Source organism: Amphiprion ocellaris, chromosome 7 (assembly GCF_022539595.1).
Source record: "Amphiprion ocellaris isolate individual 3 ecotype Okinawa chromosome 7, ASM2253959v1, whole genome shotgun sequence".
Taxonomy (NCBI): Eukaryota; Metazoa; Chordata; class Actinopteri; family Pomacentridae; genus Amphiprion; species Amphiprion ocellaris.
Genome location: NC_072772.1, coordinates 33,656,239 through 33,671,839, shown reverse-complemented (window position 1 = coordinate 33,671,839; position 15,601 = coordinate 33,656,239). Strand labels below are relative to the sequence as shown.

The 15,601-nt window shown below is 37.6% G+C and overlaps 1 protein-coding gene and 12 non-coding genes across 13 annotated transcripts in view; 6 read left to right on the top strand and 7 right to left on the bottom strand.

Annotated features, from left to right (window-relative positions):
* zgc:85932 (uncharacterized protein LOC405875 homolog) overlaps positions 1-15,601 on the bottom strand; it is a 39,666-nt gene that overhangs the window by 2,731 nt on the left and 21,334 nt on the right. The window contains exons 11-19 of the mRNA XM_035958612.2: positions 12,726-12,934; positions 12,505-12,550; positions 10,571-10,645; positions 10,361-10,421; positions 9,855-9,919; positions 2,835-2,903; positions 2,258-2,336; positions 1,071-1,187; positions 334-392 (exon numbers count right to left, since the gene is read on the bottom strand). Of these exons, the coding sequence (XP_035814505.2) occupies positions 334-392; positions 1,071-1,187; positions 2,258-2,336; positions 2,835-2,903; positions 9,855-9,919; positions 10,361-10,421; positions 10,571-10,645; positions 12,505-12,550; positions 12,726-12,934 (780 nt within the window). The remainder of the gene's footprint in view (positions 1-333; positions 393-1,070; positions 1,188-2,257; positions 2,337-2,834; positions 2,904-9,854; positions 9,920-10,360; positions 10,422-10,570; positions 10,646-12,504; positions 12,551-12,725; positions 12,935-15,601) is intronic.
* trnak-uuu (transfer RNA lysine (anticodon UUU)) lies at positions 3,410-3,482 on the bottom strand. Its single transcript has one exon. It is a non-coding gene; the product is annotated as a tRNA-Lys (tRNA).
* trnak-uuu (transfer RNA lysine (anticodon UUU)) lies at positions 3,590-3,662 on the top strand. Its single transcript has one exon. It is a non-coding gene; the product is annotated as a tRNA-Lys (tRNA).
* Positions 3,933-4,005, top strand: trnak-uuu (transfer RNA lysine (anticodon UUU)). Its single transcript has one exon. It is a non-coding gene; the product is annotated as a tRNA-Lys (tRNA).
* On the top strand, positions 4,640-4,712 carry trnak-uuu (transfer RNA lysine (anticodon UUU)). Its single transcript has one exon. It is a non-coding gene; the product is annotated as a tRNA-Lys (tRNA).
* trnak-uuu (transfer RNA lysine (anticodon UUU)) lies at positions 5,833-5,905 on the top strand. Its single transcript has one exon. It is a non-coding gene; the product is annotated as a tRNA-Lys (tRNA).
* Positions 7,871-7,943, bottom strand: trnak-uuu (transfer RNA lysine (anticodon UUU)). The gene has a single exon. It is a non-coding gene; the product is annotated as a tRNA-Lys (tRNA).
* Positions 9,139-9,211, bottom strand: trnak-uuu (transfer RNA lysine (anticodon UUU)). The gene has a single exon. It is a non-coding gene; the product is annotated as a tRNA-Lys (tRNA).
* trnak-uuu (transfer RNA lysine (anticodon UUU)) lies at positions 11,000-11,072 on the top strand. Its single transcript has one exon. It is a non-coding gene; the product is annotated as a tRNA-Lys (tRNA).
* On the top strand, positions 11,869-11,941 carry trnak-uuu (transfer RNA lysine (anticodon UUU)). The gene has a single exon. It is a non-coding gene; the product is annotated as a tRNA-Lys (tRNA).
* Positions 13,100-13,172, bottom strand: trnak-uuu (transfer RNA lysine (anticodon UUU)). Its single transcript has one exon. It is a non-coding gene; the product is annotated as a tRNA-Lys (tRNA).
* trnak-uuu (transfer RNA lysine (anticodon UUU)) lies at positions 14,134-14,206 on the bottom strand. The gene has a single exon. It is a non-coding gene; the product is annotated as a tRNA-Lys (tRNA).
* On the bottom strand, positions 14,655-14,727 carry trnak-uuu (transfer RNA lysine (anticodon UUU)). The gene has a single exon. It is a non-coding gene; the product is annotated as a tRNA-Lys (tRNA).

The following is a 15,601-nucleotide window of genomic DNA, read 5'->3' as shown; positions in this document are numbered from 1 at the left end:
TGACTTATGATTGTGAGTTTTACAGATAAAACTGAGCTGAACTTTGCTCTGTTGTTGGCATCTTTGAGCCTCGTGTTCTTTCTGTGTTTCTGCAAACTCAGGACAATTCAGTCCAGGACAATTCTTAACCTGATTTTTAAAATTTAACAAATAAACGAAGGCTGAACAGACTCTGAGACGTAACAAGCACAAAACTGCACGAGGTGCTGCACAAATGACAACTACTGCCTCACTTTGTTCCGTCTTTTAAAGTTCACCTGAAGTCATATTTGAAGAAAAGCTTCTTTCTTTTAGAATTTCCCTGCGGTGTGCAAAGTGTAAAGAGCTTCCTACCTGTCTGTAGCTGATGGTGACGGTTCCCATCCCCACCATGTCGTACGCTTGGAATTTATCTGCAAAAGAAGAAAATAAAGGATCAGAAAGATTCAGAAGATTCAGAAGATTCAGCAACAGAACAGTTGAAAGAATCTTGAGCCACTTTTCTGGTGATTTTTGTGGCTCATTTAGCCGTCTCCATCTATCTACCTAAATCATTCTAGAACTAGAAAAGCACTCAGAGCGCAGAACTCCGCCAAGGCAGCTCAGTTGTTGCATCATTTCCGACCGTGTTTTGGTTGAATTTTAGGGGTAAAAGTGTAAATATACTTTTAATGACATTATAGTTAATTGATTATCGCCTTTTTAGTCGAAAAGCCTAAAAAGAATCTTCTCAAAACAGCACAAACATGACTTCAGTCAGAGTTAAAATCGACTGAATTGGAGATTATGAGCAAAATTCATGACAGTATAATAGAAGCCAGCTGTGTATGAACACAGAATATAAATATAATCATTTGTAAAGCTCTCATCTTGTTGGACAGAAACATTTTTCCCTCATGATCGAACGTCATCTGTATGTTCTTATCTCCCTCTTCGTCTTTTTCCCACGACTCCCTCATCATCCTCGGCTTCCTCTGAGGCCTTTAACTGATAATCAGCAGCAGAAGACGTCGGCTGGAATCATCCAGGATGTGATTTAAATGCGTTTCTCATTTGTTTGGACTTTTTTTTCTTCCAGACCGGTCACTTACGGATCATACTCTCCAGCTTCATCAGCAGGTACAAGAATCCAGGATAGTTGATCGTCATGTCGGGTTCCGTGTATCTGAGTCCAACCAGCTGCATCACCAGATCGTCCACCATGATGCCTGATCAATCACAGATAAATCAATACTGGACACAAATAAAATGATTAAAGCCTGGAAAAAATGCCTATGAATTTAAGGAGATTAAGTAGAATAAAATAAAATAAAATGTAAAACCGTAAAAACAACAATGACAATAATAATAGAAACAAAAGTAAAAAGAAATGGTAAAAAGAAATAAAATAAATCAGTAAATAAATAAATAAATACATATTAAAAGGGTAAATGAGATTACACAAATAAAAAAGCAAAAAAATACACATGAAAGTGTATAGTAAATAAATATACTACTACTACTACTACTAATAATAATAATAAATAAACAAATAAATAAAAACACGACAATAAACAAATAAAAATAATGATAATAAAAGCACCAAAAATGTCATATTAAACTAAAGAATATGAATAAGTAGAACAAACAAAAATAGAGAACAAAACCATAAAAAATGGTAAAAATAATATTATTAATAATAATAGAAAATAAATAAATACAAATAAAAGGTCCTTTTCAGGAAATAATTCTTTTAGAGCAGCTAAAATATCATGAAAATTTAGAAATAATAAAATATTTATATGTAATAAGTAATTTGAAAAACATACAGCACAGAAAATATGCAAAAATGTAGAATATGTACCAAAAAAATCGCTCACACTCTGAAATCTCCAAATAACATACAATTAAAAATAAGGTTGATGCTGTCTGATGCTTTAAAAACTTTAAAAAGTGAATAAATAATTAAATCACAGCTGTTATTTTTTACTCTGATCATGTGAAAAACACAAAAATATTAATTCTTGATCTAATTAAAACATTAAAACTACATATAAATGACCAAATCTGCCATGTAGTTTAGTAAATGTAATAAATTACTTCCACCTTTGTGAATGAATCCTGTTAAAAACCAAAGAGGAAGAATTGAAGAAAAGTGTTTTGGCTCCACCTGTTGGTCAGATTATTCACAACATGCATGAAGCCTGAAACCAGAATCCCCACATTTAACTAAAATAAATGCAGGTGTGAAAAGTTTAAAGACCAAATACCTATTTATTGATATTTATTTGTGTCCTACCTGCTGCCCTCAGAGCCAGAGACACCTCCTGATACTCCAGACGCTGAGTTTTGTTCTTGTCATAGAACAAGAAAATATCCTAACAAGAGATTTATCAAAGAAAAGTCATGAAAAACTGCAAACACACAAACATCTGGTGTGTTCAAGTCCAGTGGTGCATTTTAAATAAAATTATTTAAGCTAAACTGTAGCAAACACATGATATGAGCTTGTTTTATTATTCCATATTGATTATTAATGGATTTTTGTAGAAATTAATAATTTTCCGATTATTAGTCCAAATAAAAACATAATGAAGGTTCTGTGGTTCAATAAAAGAAAGAAAAGTCGGTCAAAAGATGTTTAAAAATTTGCAATTTCACTTGAAGAGCAACTAAAAAGTGACTTGATTTACACAGAAATGCTAAAAACATCTCCTCTGTATATTATGACACGCTAAACACGCATCTGTTTCTAGTTTCTGGTATGAAAAGCTTCATAATTTAGCAAAGCTAAAAGACACGTGTGCAGATGTTTGCATTCAGCTTCTATTTCCACTATTCTGTTGTTGTTGTTGTTGTTGTGTTGATATTCTCACCGTCCACTTTCTAATCTTGTCCCACAGACTCAGAAACTCGTCCCAGTTCAGCTGAGCGATGCCTTGACTCTGCAGAAATGCCTCGGATCAAGGAAATTAGATGAGCGACCCTCAATGAACACAGTCAGAAACACTGCAGAGACTCAGCTGATAAAAGACGTGCTTTAATTTAAGGACTGATAAACATCAGTGCATAAATAATATCAGGCTGGCAGCTGTAGTTTGATCTTTTAATGATTTCTACAGAAGAATTTCTTCTACTAGTGTGTCCTACTAGTGTAAAATATCGAGGACAAAGGTTCCTCGTAAATGGAGACTATTATAGATGTGATTTTTTTTTTTATAGATGATGCTGATAGGGATAAATGTAGGTGATAATATGAGTCTACTTGGGAACTGAATGTGATTGTTTTTAAATGAGCAACACGACGTTTTAACAAACGTACAGTTAGCTTCTATCATGCGGATACAGTGCAGCCTGTTTGACATGCAGTTTACTGTGTTGTGAAGCCAATGAAAGTAGTGACTGAATTCTTTTGCACAACTTTTATTTATCGTCAGTTTAAAATTCGGAACACCTGAACAGGGACTTGAACCCTGGACCCTCAGATTAAAAGTCTGATGCTCTACCAACTGAGCTATCCAGGCTCTGATAAACACACTTTGTGCAACCAAAATTGAGGAAAATATGTGGAAGTACACTGATTTATAGTAGACATAGCCGGAGAATTGGACTTGTAGGAGGTTTTAGGAGAACCTGGATAGCTCAGTTGGTAGAGCATCAGACTTTTAATCTGAGGGTCCAGGGTTCAAGTCCCTGTTCAGGTGAGAAGAGTTTTAATCTAACGAAAAATCAAAGTTGTGCAAGACAGCTGAGTCAACATTCAACACAATAAACTACAAGACATACAGGCTGCACTGAGCATCATATTTAACTATGCATTCGTAGAAGCCGTCTGCCAAACAGACATTTAATAAATATAAATTGAATCTAAATGCTTAATTCTCTGGATAATACCTACTATATATGTCAGTGTTTTGATTTGGTATGTGAGTATTTTGTGCTTGATTTTGGTTGTATACAACGTACTCTTCAGAGCCTGGATAGCTCAGTCGGTAGAGCATCAGACTTTTAATCTGAGGGTCCAGGGTTCAAGTCCCTGTTCAGGCGATGTCAACTTTGAGATGCTTTAATCAGAATTTAAAGATGACAGTGTTGGATTACAAGCATGTCCAAGTACAAAATAACAGAGAGACTGTATGTGATCAACAGAAAACTGAATCTATGAATTAGTGGTAGACAGTAGCTAATTTTAGGTCATCCATTGATGTGACCTAAAAAAGTCAAATGTAGAGATTTAGTTCCACATCTTTCCTGTTTCTTGAAGCTTTAAAGTGAAATATGTTGAATCTAGACCTGTCCGTCCGTCCGTCCATCCATCCATCCATCTATCTGCTGATGTTTACTTCCAGATATTAAACCTGTATCTCGTTCTTCTTTAAAGTCCTCTAACTGTCTTTAGTGGTGAACATGGACCTACTGATGTAAAGACTGATGCTCATAATCTTGTGTTTCTGCTGTAGATCTAGAGATAGAGTGTAAATGTATAGTAGTAATGTAACTTCATAGAAGAGCTCAAAGAAAGCCTGTTTTCTAGTTCATCTCTCTGAACTTCGTATTAAAAACATGACGGTTACAATCCGATGAATTTTTGCTTGTTTGTCAGACGGAATTTGAAGAAAGTACAATAAAGAAAACAGTGGATATTAGCACGAGATTTGAGCATATAATGATCCCATAGAGAACCTAGATATCTCAGTTGGTAGAGCATCAGACTTTTAATCTGAGGGTCCAGGGTTCAAGTCCCTGTTCAGGCGATGCAAGTTTTGAACTGAAAAACAAATAAATAAAAGTTGTGTAAGAGACTTACATCAACTACTACTATGTCTTAAAGCATGTACTCTACATTACTCTATATGTCAACTGCAAACGGGTGCAGCGCAGGATTTGTCACACTAGATTCTATCAGATTAGTCACTGTTGTTAAGGAGTAAATGACCGTAGTCCTTCATGCTTGGATCATAAACTAAAGACAAGAACTTTCAATCACGAGTTGAAGAACACTGAATCTGATCAATGCAAAGTGGTAGTAAACAGCAGTTTTAGGTCACCCACTGAATATTGGTGCTGATGTTTCGAGTGGAAATGAGACTGGAATAAACTACTCAGTCTAAAAGTCAAATGCAGAGATTTAGTTCTAGATATTGAAACTCTTTCCTGTTTTGTGAGAGTCATGATTGTCAGGAGGGCTGAACTACAGATTCAAGAACTGGTGCTCCTACTCCAGTGAGTTCATGGTGCAAACATAGAGATAACTTTGAGTTTTGGAGTGCTATGTAAGGTAGTTTGTTGTGTTAATGATCTTAAAACTAGTTTCATCTGAATGGGGACTTGAACCCTGGACCTTCAGAATAAAAGTCTTCAAACAGTGTCAACGTACACAGCATCTACAATAAATAAGTCTGAAATAATATGTGATAGGCAGAGGTCAAGGTACACCTAGACTGAAATATATAGTCGATATTATCCCAAGATTTGAATGTATAGAACACTCTTTCAGGGTCTGGATCGCTCAGTCAGGTTTAGTGGTAGTAAACTGTGTTTTTTTTAGGTTAGCCACTGATGTTTAGAGTGGAAATTAGACTGGAATGAACGATTCTGTCAATGCAGAGATTTAGTTCCACATATTGAAGATCTTTTCTGTTTCTTGAAGCTTTAAAGTCAAAGACCTCTGACAGACGTGTTGAATCTACTTATGTGATCTATCCATCCATCCATTGGAGACAGATGAAAAGTCTTCAGAGTCAACATACACAGCATCTATAATAAATAAGTCTAAAATAACAGGTGAAAGGCAGAAGTAAAGCATGTACACCTACACTGAAATATACAGTAGCTATTATCCCAAGATTTGAGTATATAGAACCACCTTTCAGAGCCTGGATAGCTCAGTCGGTAGAGCATCAGACTTTTAATCTGAGGGTCCAGGGTTCAAGTCCCTGTTCAGGCGAGAAGAGTTTTAAGATGCTTGAATCACAAACTAAAGACGAGAAAGTTCAATCATGAGTCATACCAAAATCCAACACAACAAATATGCAGCATGTGATCCATCAAAAACAACAGCCACTACAGTAAGGTTCCATCGCAAGGAGAAACTCCACACATATTCTTCTGTCTAATCTGCAATGTTCTGGGGTTGATATTGGTGCTGAAATGTAGACAACAATCCCTTCACCACCACTGGAAGTACGAAGAAGTGCTGCTTGTTTATCTGTTAATGAGACTGAGTACAGTTCAAAGTGAAACGTGGCTCAGTCCGACCTAGTAGGACTGCTATCACAGCTTCTACAGAAACAAGAGCAGGGTCAGTTTAAGAAAAAGGAAGTGTATGTCTGAAAGAGGCTAAAATAACATGAAAATACTGTAGCCAAATAAGGTTACCGACACTATCCAGGGCAGAAATCAGTGCCACAGATCACAATCTATTTCTTTCACAAAAGCGGAAGGTTCAGTTTTAATATCTGTTAGCCTCTACAATGTTTAGCCTCACTTAGCAACATCTGCTGCTCAGGCAGATGGAATGCTATTGGTAACCATCCAGTCTTACAAAGTACTGTTACATGCAGTATTTGTACAGTCTTAGTCACAACATTGCATCATACGCTTCTTCATAAATCTGTTACAGTCTGTGGTGTGAAATCACCTGTTTGTGAGCATGTTATTTATAGACACGGTGACGTATCTTCTGCTGCACACAGGATTAAGGGTTAAAGGGGTGAGAAGAGCATGTTGGTTTGCAAAACGACACTAGACGTAACAGGACATGCTGGTATTTTTGACACACTGTGAACTGGGACATACTAAATCTGAGAGTTTGGGTATTGGTTTGGGTACTGGCCAGTGTTGGACTCTGATCATCTAAAAATGAGCAAAGACATGGAGGGCAACTAAAGCTATTGTGGTTCATGAACTGTCTTGTGAAGGCACCATCCTGTCAATCAAAGTGTCCTAATTATACATAATTTTAAGCCTTAATACAATTTAAGGAGTTGAATTACATAAAACTTCCTCTCTTGTACAGTTGTCATGAACAAGTAACTTATCTATGGAGAGTAAAACTGTTTTTGTATGAGGCCGTAAACATGTTTTATTCCTGCTGTAAAGTTGGGCATTTTAACATTGAAGTCTATAGGGATTGACTCACTGTTGGAATCAGCATCTAGTGGACATTTAAGGAATTGCAGCTCCTGGAGGTTAACCCTTGATGTGAACACACTACAGCAAAACCTTTTCAGGCTTGGGACACATTACTTTTCTAGCTTCATTTATACGTTGAAGGGACATCACTTTGACATTCGGACATAAGTCACTTTTACATTCATGTTCCTTATGGCTTCATTCAGACACCAGAGTAACAGGAAGAGCCACGGTACAACATTTTTCATTTACAACAGAGCACACAGCACATTTCCTGTCTTCTTGATGGGGATTATTTATAATTGCGTGCAGAAAATGTGTGCAGCTCTTTTCAAATTAACTCAGAGGAAAGACTCGTACAAGCAGCCAGAAGCAACAAACTGAAGTTCATCTCTAGTCAACGTCTTGGTGGACAGAAGCTTAAATCACATTCATTATTGGTGAGTGTCACACACCTGAGCTGTTAGAGTTGGATGTTTTTGGGTCAATGTTGATGCTGAAACTTAGAAAAAAATCACTTCACATAATTTGAAGTACTAAGAAGTGCATGTCTATATGTTAATGTGACAAACGCAGTTCAGAATTGAGCTGAAAGTGAAATGAAAATAGGTCCACCCTGGTAAAACAGCAGGCCTACAAGTTCAACTATCTTCAGTGAATGTCAGTGCATGAAAGAGGGAGAAGTAATATGGAATAATGTTCGTTAGACTGTCCAGTATAGGAATCTGTGCACAAACTATGCCTTCCTGTGTAGGTGTATTGAACTTAAAACTCACATCACCTGAATAGGGACTTGAACCCTGGACCCTCAGATTAAAAGTCTGATGCTCTACCGACTGAGCTATCCAGACTCTGACAAGAGTCACTCTAGTTCTGCTGCTTCCCCGCAGTCTTTGAGCTCACAAATACTTATACCTTTAATCAGTAGATCGACGTTCAACCCTCCTGACAATCATCTCTCTCTCACTCTCAAGAAACAGGAAAGACCTTCTAACCCTTAGACACTCGTTCATTCATCAGTCTCATTTCCACTCTAAACATCAGTGGGTAACCTAAAATAAATTGTTTTTTGATTGAAAGTTCTTGTCTTTAGTTTATGATTCAAGCATGAAGGACTACGGTTGTTTACTCAGTGACTAATCTGACATAAAGTAGTGTTAAAATTCCTCAGCTGGAGCCAGATGTGGTCTACATATAGTGTAATGTAGGACAGGACATAGTAGTCTTTTGATTTACAGTTTTTCTCAGTCGCTTTGGTACATTTCTCCAATCATCCTCGACATTCGCAAATCAGTAAGCACATTTCTCAAAACAATTCGTACAAATAGCAGAACACCATGGATTACCTGCAAAAGCTAGTCTCTTGTTCAAAATCCTCAGTTCATCTCTCAAAAGTAAATATGTGTCAATGAACATGTCAGTGGCATCAGAATGACTAGTCCTGGTGTCATTGTGTGGATAAAACAGTCAGATTGCTTAGTCATGTTGTCATTATAACAGTGTTCTCTGGAGGGATGTTCTGATGGAAACTATGGCTAAAGTTTGGATGACAGTTATTGTAAATTGTAAGTTCCACCTTAGTTTATGTGGGAGATTGATTGGAAGAGACTGGACAAGATTCACATTTAAGCTTTTACTGTTTGTGTTGTAATTTGTTGACAGACCACGTCGTTGTGATACAGAAAGGAAAACAGCGCTGCATAGCGCAAAGAAAAAAACAAAAGTAGAAATGTGAACATGGGACAGTCTCCTGAGGGAAAACTGTGCATGCAGAGCTGTTGATCAACATGACATAAACTATTGATAATGTAGTAAACAGCAGAGAATTGTACAGAATCATTTGCATGGATGAACCAAAGAATTTGCAACTTGTTCAAAGAAATGAGAAACTGCTGTTTTGATGTGCACAAGTGACACAATGATGTGAAGATTAAACAAGTAGTTTTGCAAAATTCAATTCTGATCTGAGAAATGTACCAAAGCGACTGAAAAAACACTATAAATCTCTTGCACAACTTTTGTTTGTCGTCGTTCTAAAACTTGCATCGCCTGAACAGGGACTTGAACCCTGGACCCTCAGATTAAAAGTCTGATGCTCTACCGACTGAGCTATCCAGGCTCTGTACCTGAAATCTACATGCTCAAATCTCATGCTAATATCTACTATATTCTTTATTGTACTAACTTCAAATTGTAGATATATAGACAGACAGACAGACAGATAGATAGATAGATAGATAGATCACATAAGTAGATTCAACACTTCTGTCAGAGGTCATTTGGCTTTAAAGCTGCAAGAAACAGACAAAACCTCAATGTGGAACTAAATCTCTACCTTTGACTTTTAGGCAGAGTAGTCCACTCTAGTCTCATTTATCTATTTTATGTCTCATTTAATTTAAAGTAAACCACTGTTGACTAAAACTAAACTATAGTTGCAGCTGTTTTCTGTCAATCAGATGCAGCTTCTCTGTAGTTTTGCACTTTGACATGCTTGTGCTTGCACATGCTTGTCGTGAAGTTTTGATTTAGATATCTTGAAACTCATCTCACCTGAACAAGAACTTGAACCCTGAACCCTCAGATTAAAAGTGTCTAAGGCTCTACCGACTGAGCCATCCAGGCCCTGAAAACAGCACTTTATCGCCTGAAAAGTGACACTATCCAGTTCTGCTGCTCTCCTGCCATCTTTACAATCACAAATACTTACTCCTCTCATTACATTTTTTTCAGACATGATGCTATTATTATTTCAAGGATACATCCATGAGGACCACCAGACTCTTGCAGTGCTCCAGAGCCAAATACTTCTCACTGCCGGCGAGCACTGAACAAAACAGAAAATGTCATTAAGGGGCTATTTAACACGTGTTTTGTGATGTAAAACGAGCTGTAAGCTTTGTGTAAAGGTGTTGTGAACTACTCTGCCCACCTTGTTATGTTAATGAACCTGGAAATGACCTGTTTTCCCCAAAATGTAAATCTACCAAGATCCTCTCTTTGTCACCGTCTCCAAAACCTGCTTTACAGCCGTAGTCCAAACATGTTACTCAGTGAAAAGGTCAAAAACAAACAATGCTTTGTGTTGTTTCAGTGAGAAAGCTTCACTGCTGCATTCTGTACAAACTGTACATAAAAAACAAAGGTGACTCCTCCCTCCAGGCACTGAAAGGATTAACTTTCAGAAACGATGTTATGTTGAAATGCGAAACAAGACAGAACTAGTTTTTTTAATCCACCCCTGAAAGCAGACAGAGAATAAACTGACCTCCTCCCTGTATGGCCTCAGTCAGGAGGTTGTAGAGATGCAGCGGTTTGCAGAATCCCTTCTGAAGACGCAAAACAAGAAACATTCACAACACAAAACATTCAGCTTTTTGGACACAGTTTACAGTTTTAGTATTGACGTGTTCAGAGCTGCAGTAGAAAAGTTCTGAGCTCAGTTTAAACATAAAGCAGCTGGTGAAGTGAATCCCACCTTGTTGCAGTGCTTCTTGAACAGCTGTCTGGTAGATTTAGGTGAAGGAAGAGCAACTTGGTGAGGAAAAGAATGCTGCAGGGAGAAAACACAGAGTCTGACTTTAAAACCAAGCATCCACTGTCACTAACACATCCATAACCATGCAAATAATGGACTTTTTCATTTTATTTCCAGTAAAAATAAACCGTCTTTGTCCACCTATTATCTAAACTCAGAAGAAACATCTATTTCTTTGTGTAAGAAGCACCTTTAAACTTGCCTGAACAGGGACTTGAACCCTCAGATTAAAAGCCTGATGCTCTACCTATCTGAGCTACCCAGGCCCTGATAGTGTTTTATGTCGACCACAAAATATGAACCTGCACTGATTTCTTATATACAGTAGATATTAGCCAGAGATTTGAGCTTGCAGAGCTATTATACAGAGCCTGGATAGCTCAGTCGGTAGAGCATCAGACTTTTAATCTGAGGGTCCAGGGTTCAAGTCCCTGTTCAGGCGTCAGATCTTTTAAACTGACGATAAATAAAAGTCGTGTGATAGAGTTCAGCACAATAAACAACATGACATGCAGCCTGCACTGAACGTCAAATTGTATCTGCAGGACAGAAACTTGCTCAATAGACATTTAAAGATTAACAGTCAGTTTGACTTGACTGTACACTAAAGTAGAAATCAGCACCACAGATGATGTTTTTCACATTTCTGTGTGTAACAAGCACCTGAACAAGTCGACTGAACAGAGACTTTATTCCTGGACCATGACTTTCTAAGTATAGCAAACACTCTACAGACTGAAAACTTTTTCACAGGTAACACTGAATCAGTGAACTATAGTATAATGACTTTTTGTCTAAAGTATATTGTAGGTAATAGTCTGAGATGTGAACAAGGTTGGATTTCCTTTGCAGAGCCTGGATAGCTCAGTTAGTAAGCATGAAGATGAACTAATGAAATGGGATTTTTAAATGTTTGTTGGAGCAACAGATTGTTTTAATATATGTGTAGTTAGTTTTGTGGTTCAGATAAAGTGTGACGGTCAGTGCAGGATGTATGTCATGTAGTTTACTCAGCTCAATTGTAGCTCAATTCTTGAGATAATATCTCCTTCTTCATTCAGGGTTTTGATACAATAAATCATGTGCTCGATTCTGGTTGCATATAAAACACTTCTCAGAGCCCAGATACTTATATTTCGGTTTCTTATTCAGGATTCATGACTTTTCTGTATTTGAACACAGAAATGTATATAGTAGATATTATCCTGAGATCTGAGCACATAGATTTTGTGACTAGAGCCTGGATAGCTCAGTCGGTAAAGCATCAGACTTTTAATCTGAGAGTCCAGGGTTCAAGTCCTTGTTCAGGTGACACAAACTTCAAGATGCTTGAATTGTAAACTTGCTGCATCAACAATGCTTGGACTACAAACTAACATAATTCTATCAGCATCCATGTCATTGAGTAGAACAACCTACAAGATATGCAGTATGAGCTTGATGACAGGTTTGTGACTCTATATCTTTAGAGATTAAATTTCCCAGCTGCAGGTTCAATAAAGGTTTAATCTATCTGTTAGTCACTGACACTGTGGGAATATACTAAGTATAGCCTAACAATAGCAGGTAAAACACACGACAGATTCAAAATCCTCAAAATTGGTGTAACATTCAGTACATAATGAAAGTTAGTAATCTCCTCCATTTGTTTTAGCTCCTATCTATCTATCTATCTATCTATCTATCTATCTATCTATGTAATTAATTAACTTAAAGTGTAGAGGACTTAATGTTTGTTTAGTGTCTGTATTTGTAATGCCACTTCTCCACTGATCATTCCCTACACAGATGAATGTTGTTAGGTGCAGCCTACTTCAAATTGGTGAACATTTTGATAACTAATTTGAATAGTAATTGATTTGATTGGTGCCTACCTCTGTTACTGAAGCGTTTTCTTGTGGAGCTGGTTTCTGAGCTGGCCTGGAAAGAAAATATCCCAATATATTAGAGTCATTATGTTCAGAACCACAAATAAATCAAAAACATTCACTTCTCCTGACCTGCTGCTGTGTGCCCTTAATGATATAAACTCTACAATATTGATTTAGTTGGCGTTAACACACTATGACATCCCAGAATGACCTCCGTGACTCACGTGGCGGTGTTGCCCCGCTCGGTCAGCACCCGGAGGAGGAAATCTCCCTGCTGATTGGGCTCTGAGGTGGAGGGGACGATGACGTAACGACCGGGCGGAAGCGAGCCGCGAAGGACGACCTCCCGACGAGACGAGTACTGGGGGCTGCAGAGGATGGGGGGGCAGGCTCTCAGGTCGTTAGGCGACAGGTAGGTGTTCTTAGGATGGGCCTGGAGAGACGAGACAAAGTTAGGATATAAATATACAGTACAGACAGAGCACCAATGACCAGATTATGGTGGCAGCACTCTGATAAACACAACTAAATCCTTAGATTTCTCGTGCATTGAATGTCAAATGACCATTTTTTGACTGAAGCATCTTAAAACTTGTTTCATCTGAACAGGAACTTGAACCCTGAACCCTCAGATTAAAAGTCTGATGCTCTACCGACTGAGCTATCCAGGCCCTACATATGAAGTTGACATGCTCAAATCTCGAGATATTGTCTACTACATACTTCGGTGTGGGTATGTACAAGAAATAAGTGCATTTTGTGCTCAATTTTGGTTACACAAGATGCATTTTACAGGGCCTGGAGAGCTCAAATAGGTAAAGACTCAAGAGACTTGAGGGTTCACGTCCATGTTCAGACGAGACAAGTTTTAAGAGGCTTCTTACATCTTTAAACACTGACTTCTGCATAAGACAGTACAGTTACCTTTGGTCTACTATAGTACATCACAGTGAAGGTTTCTGGTCTGTAGTGTTCAATAGCGTTTGAAAAGTCTGATGCTCTATTCCACTATGATCATTAAATGTTATATGCTAATATCTACTACATACATACATACTTCAAATTCACATCAGACCGACACAATAACATTCTTGAATTTGCAGCATCAATGCACTAAATTGTGAGCGTCGAACTTTTAATGTAAAGGTTCAAGTTTCAGCGAGATGAACTATGAAACAAGCTAGACTTTGTTTGACCTTCATATGTTTAAACATGGTACTAAAGAGGTGACACTGAATATACCAACAGGCTAATTCAGTTTCTCATCAGTGTTCATGAGACATCCTCGCCTCAGAGCTGTTATTTTAAATTGTCTACTGTTTTAGTTGCTACCTATTGCTATATTTTGATCTGTCAGGTCAGCAGATCAATATTCATGATCCGTGAATGTGTCACGTTTTATGTCACGTGTCGAAAATACTTAATCTAGAATACAGACATTAATCTTCAAGAAGTACTTCAGGAATTAGGACGTCCTTTGTGGTGGAAAAGATTGAGTTCAGGATCACAGACAAGATGAAAAATAAATGGTAGTATAAAGTGCATGATACCAACTAAATAGTTTGCTTTGTTGAGTGTCAACACAGTTGATGACTTGTAAATTAACAATTCAAGCATCTTGATGACTTGTGTCGCCTGAACAGGGACTTGAACCCTGGACCCTCAGATTAAAAGTCTGATGCTCTACCGACTGAGCTATCCAGGCTCTGACAAATGCAACTTGTGCAACCAAAATTGAGGGAAATATGTGAAAGTACACTAATTTATAGTAGATATATCTAAATGTATACAGTCACCTTCGTAACTATAAATGTTAATGGTGGTGAATTTTTCTCAGGAAAGACCTCAACACTGTATTATAAATACTTGATAAGTGGTGTTGTCGACTCCCTTCTCTGTTTAGAGATGGATGTTATAGATAAGCTGAAGTTACCTGGTAGTGGCAGTTTCACAACCAATCCCACCTTGAGACATTGAGTCTTGGGTCATTATAGACAATTTAATAAATTATTGTCTTTTCAGTGTAGAGTATTGATGATATCTTACTGTTTTGTAGTTTCCATACAATATAGTGTAATATGCACCGTGTAGTTTTTGTTGCATTCAACGTTGACTTAACTTTGTTGTACAACTTATCAGTTTAAAACTCTTCTCGCCTGAACAGGGACTTGAACCCTGGACCCTCAGATTAAAAGTCTGATGCTCTACCGACTGAGCTATCCAGGCTCTGTACAGCACAACTAAATGCTCAAACCTTGGGCTATTATCTACTATATACTTCAGTGTAGGGGTGCAATAGATCACTGCACTGGGTTGCACAAAAAGCACTTTTCAGAGCCTAGATAGCTCAGATAGCTAATTCACTCCACAGGCTAAAATCAGTGTTCAAATAGAGAAAAGTCTTGAATCTTGAATAAGAAACTTACAACTAACCAAGTTATAAACAATGGGACACAGATATTGGTAAGCTAAGCACTTCAGTAAACAGCAACTGGATTTCCTTTATTGGTTCTTGAAGATCTGTATACATGTCTATATGCTTACTGCCACACTTCGCATCCTTGAAATTATTTAGATTGTAAATATTTAGAATATCTTTGATGTTTCACCTGTGTATGTATCTGTTTTCTCCAGAGCCAAGGCAACCAACCAACTATCACATGCCTCGGGGTGCAAATAGTTGTGAAAATGTCAAGTTTCCCAAGAACATCAACAATAATAAATGTTGTGAAAGTGCCAGATCAGGAATGACTCAGATTTACGTCTGACAAGCACGGTTACATTCTTGTATTTTGGTTTATGGGTTCAGAGAGGTGGCCAAGTTAGACACAGCCAGACTTTCTTTGAGTTCCTGTATAAACTTCAGTCATTCAAAACATGATATTCAATAAGAGACACTGAATAATCTCTGTAATAAATACCAATAGATCAACCAAGTTTTTGGTTTGAGAAGATATTTTACCGTCACCTAAAGGGCTTCTACAGTTCTGACTGACTGGAGTCTCAGATGGAAACAGTCACGTCCAACTCAGATGGCTAACAACCCATTAACAACCCATTAACGACCCATTAACGACCCATTAATGACCCAAGACTGCCA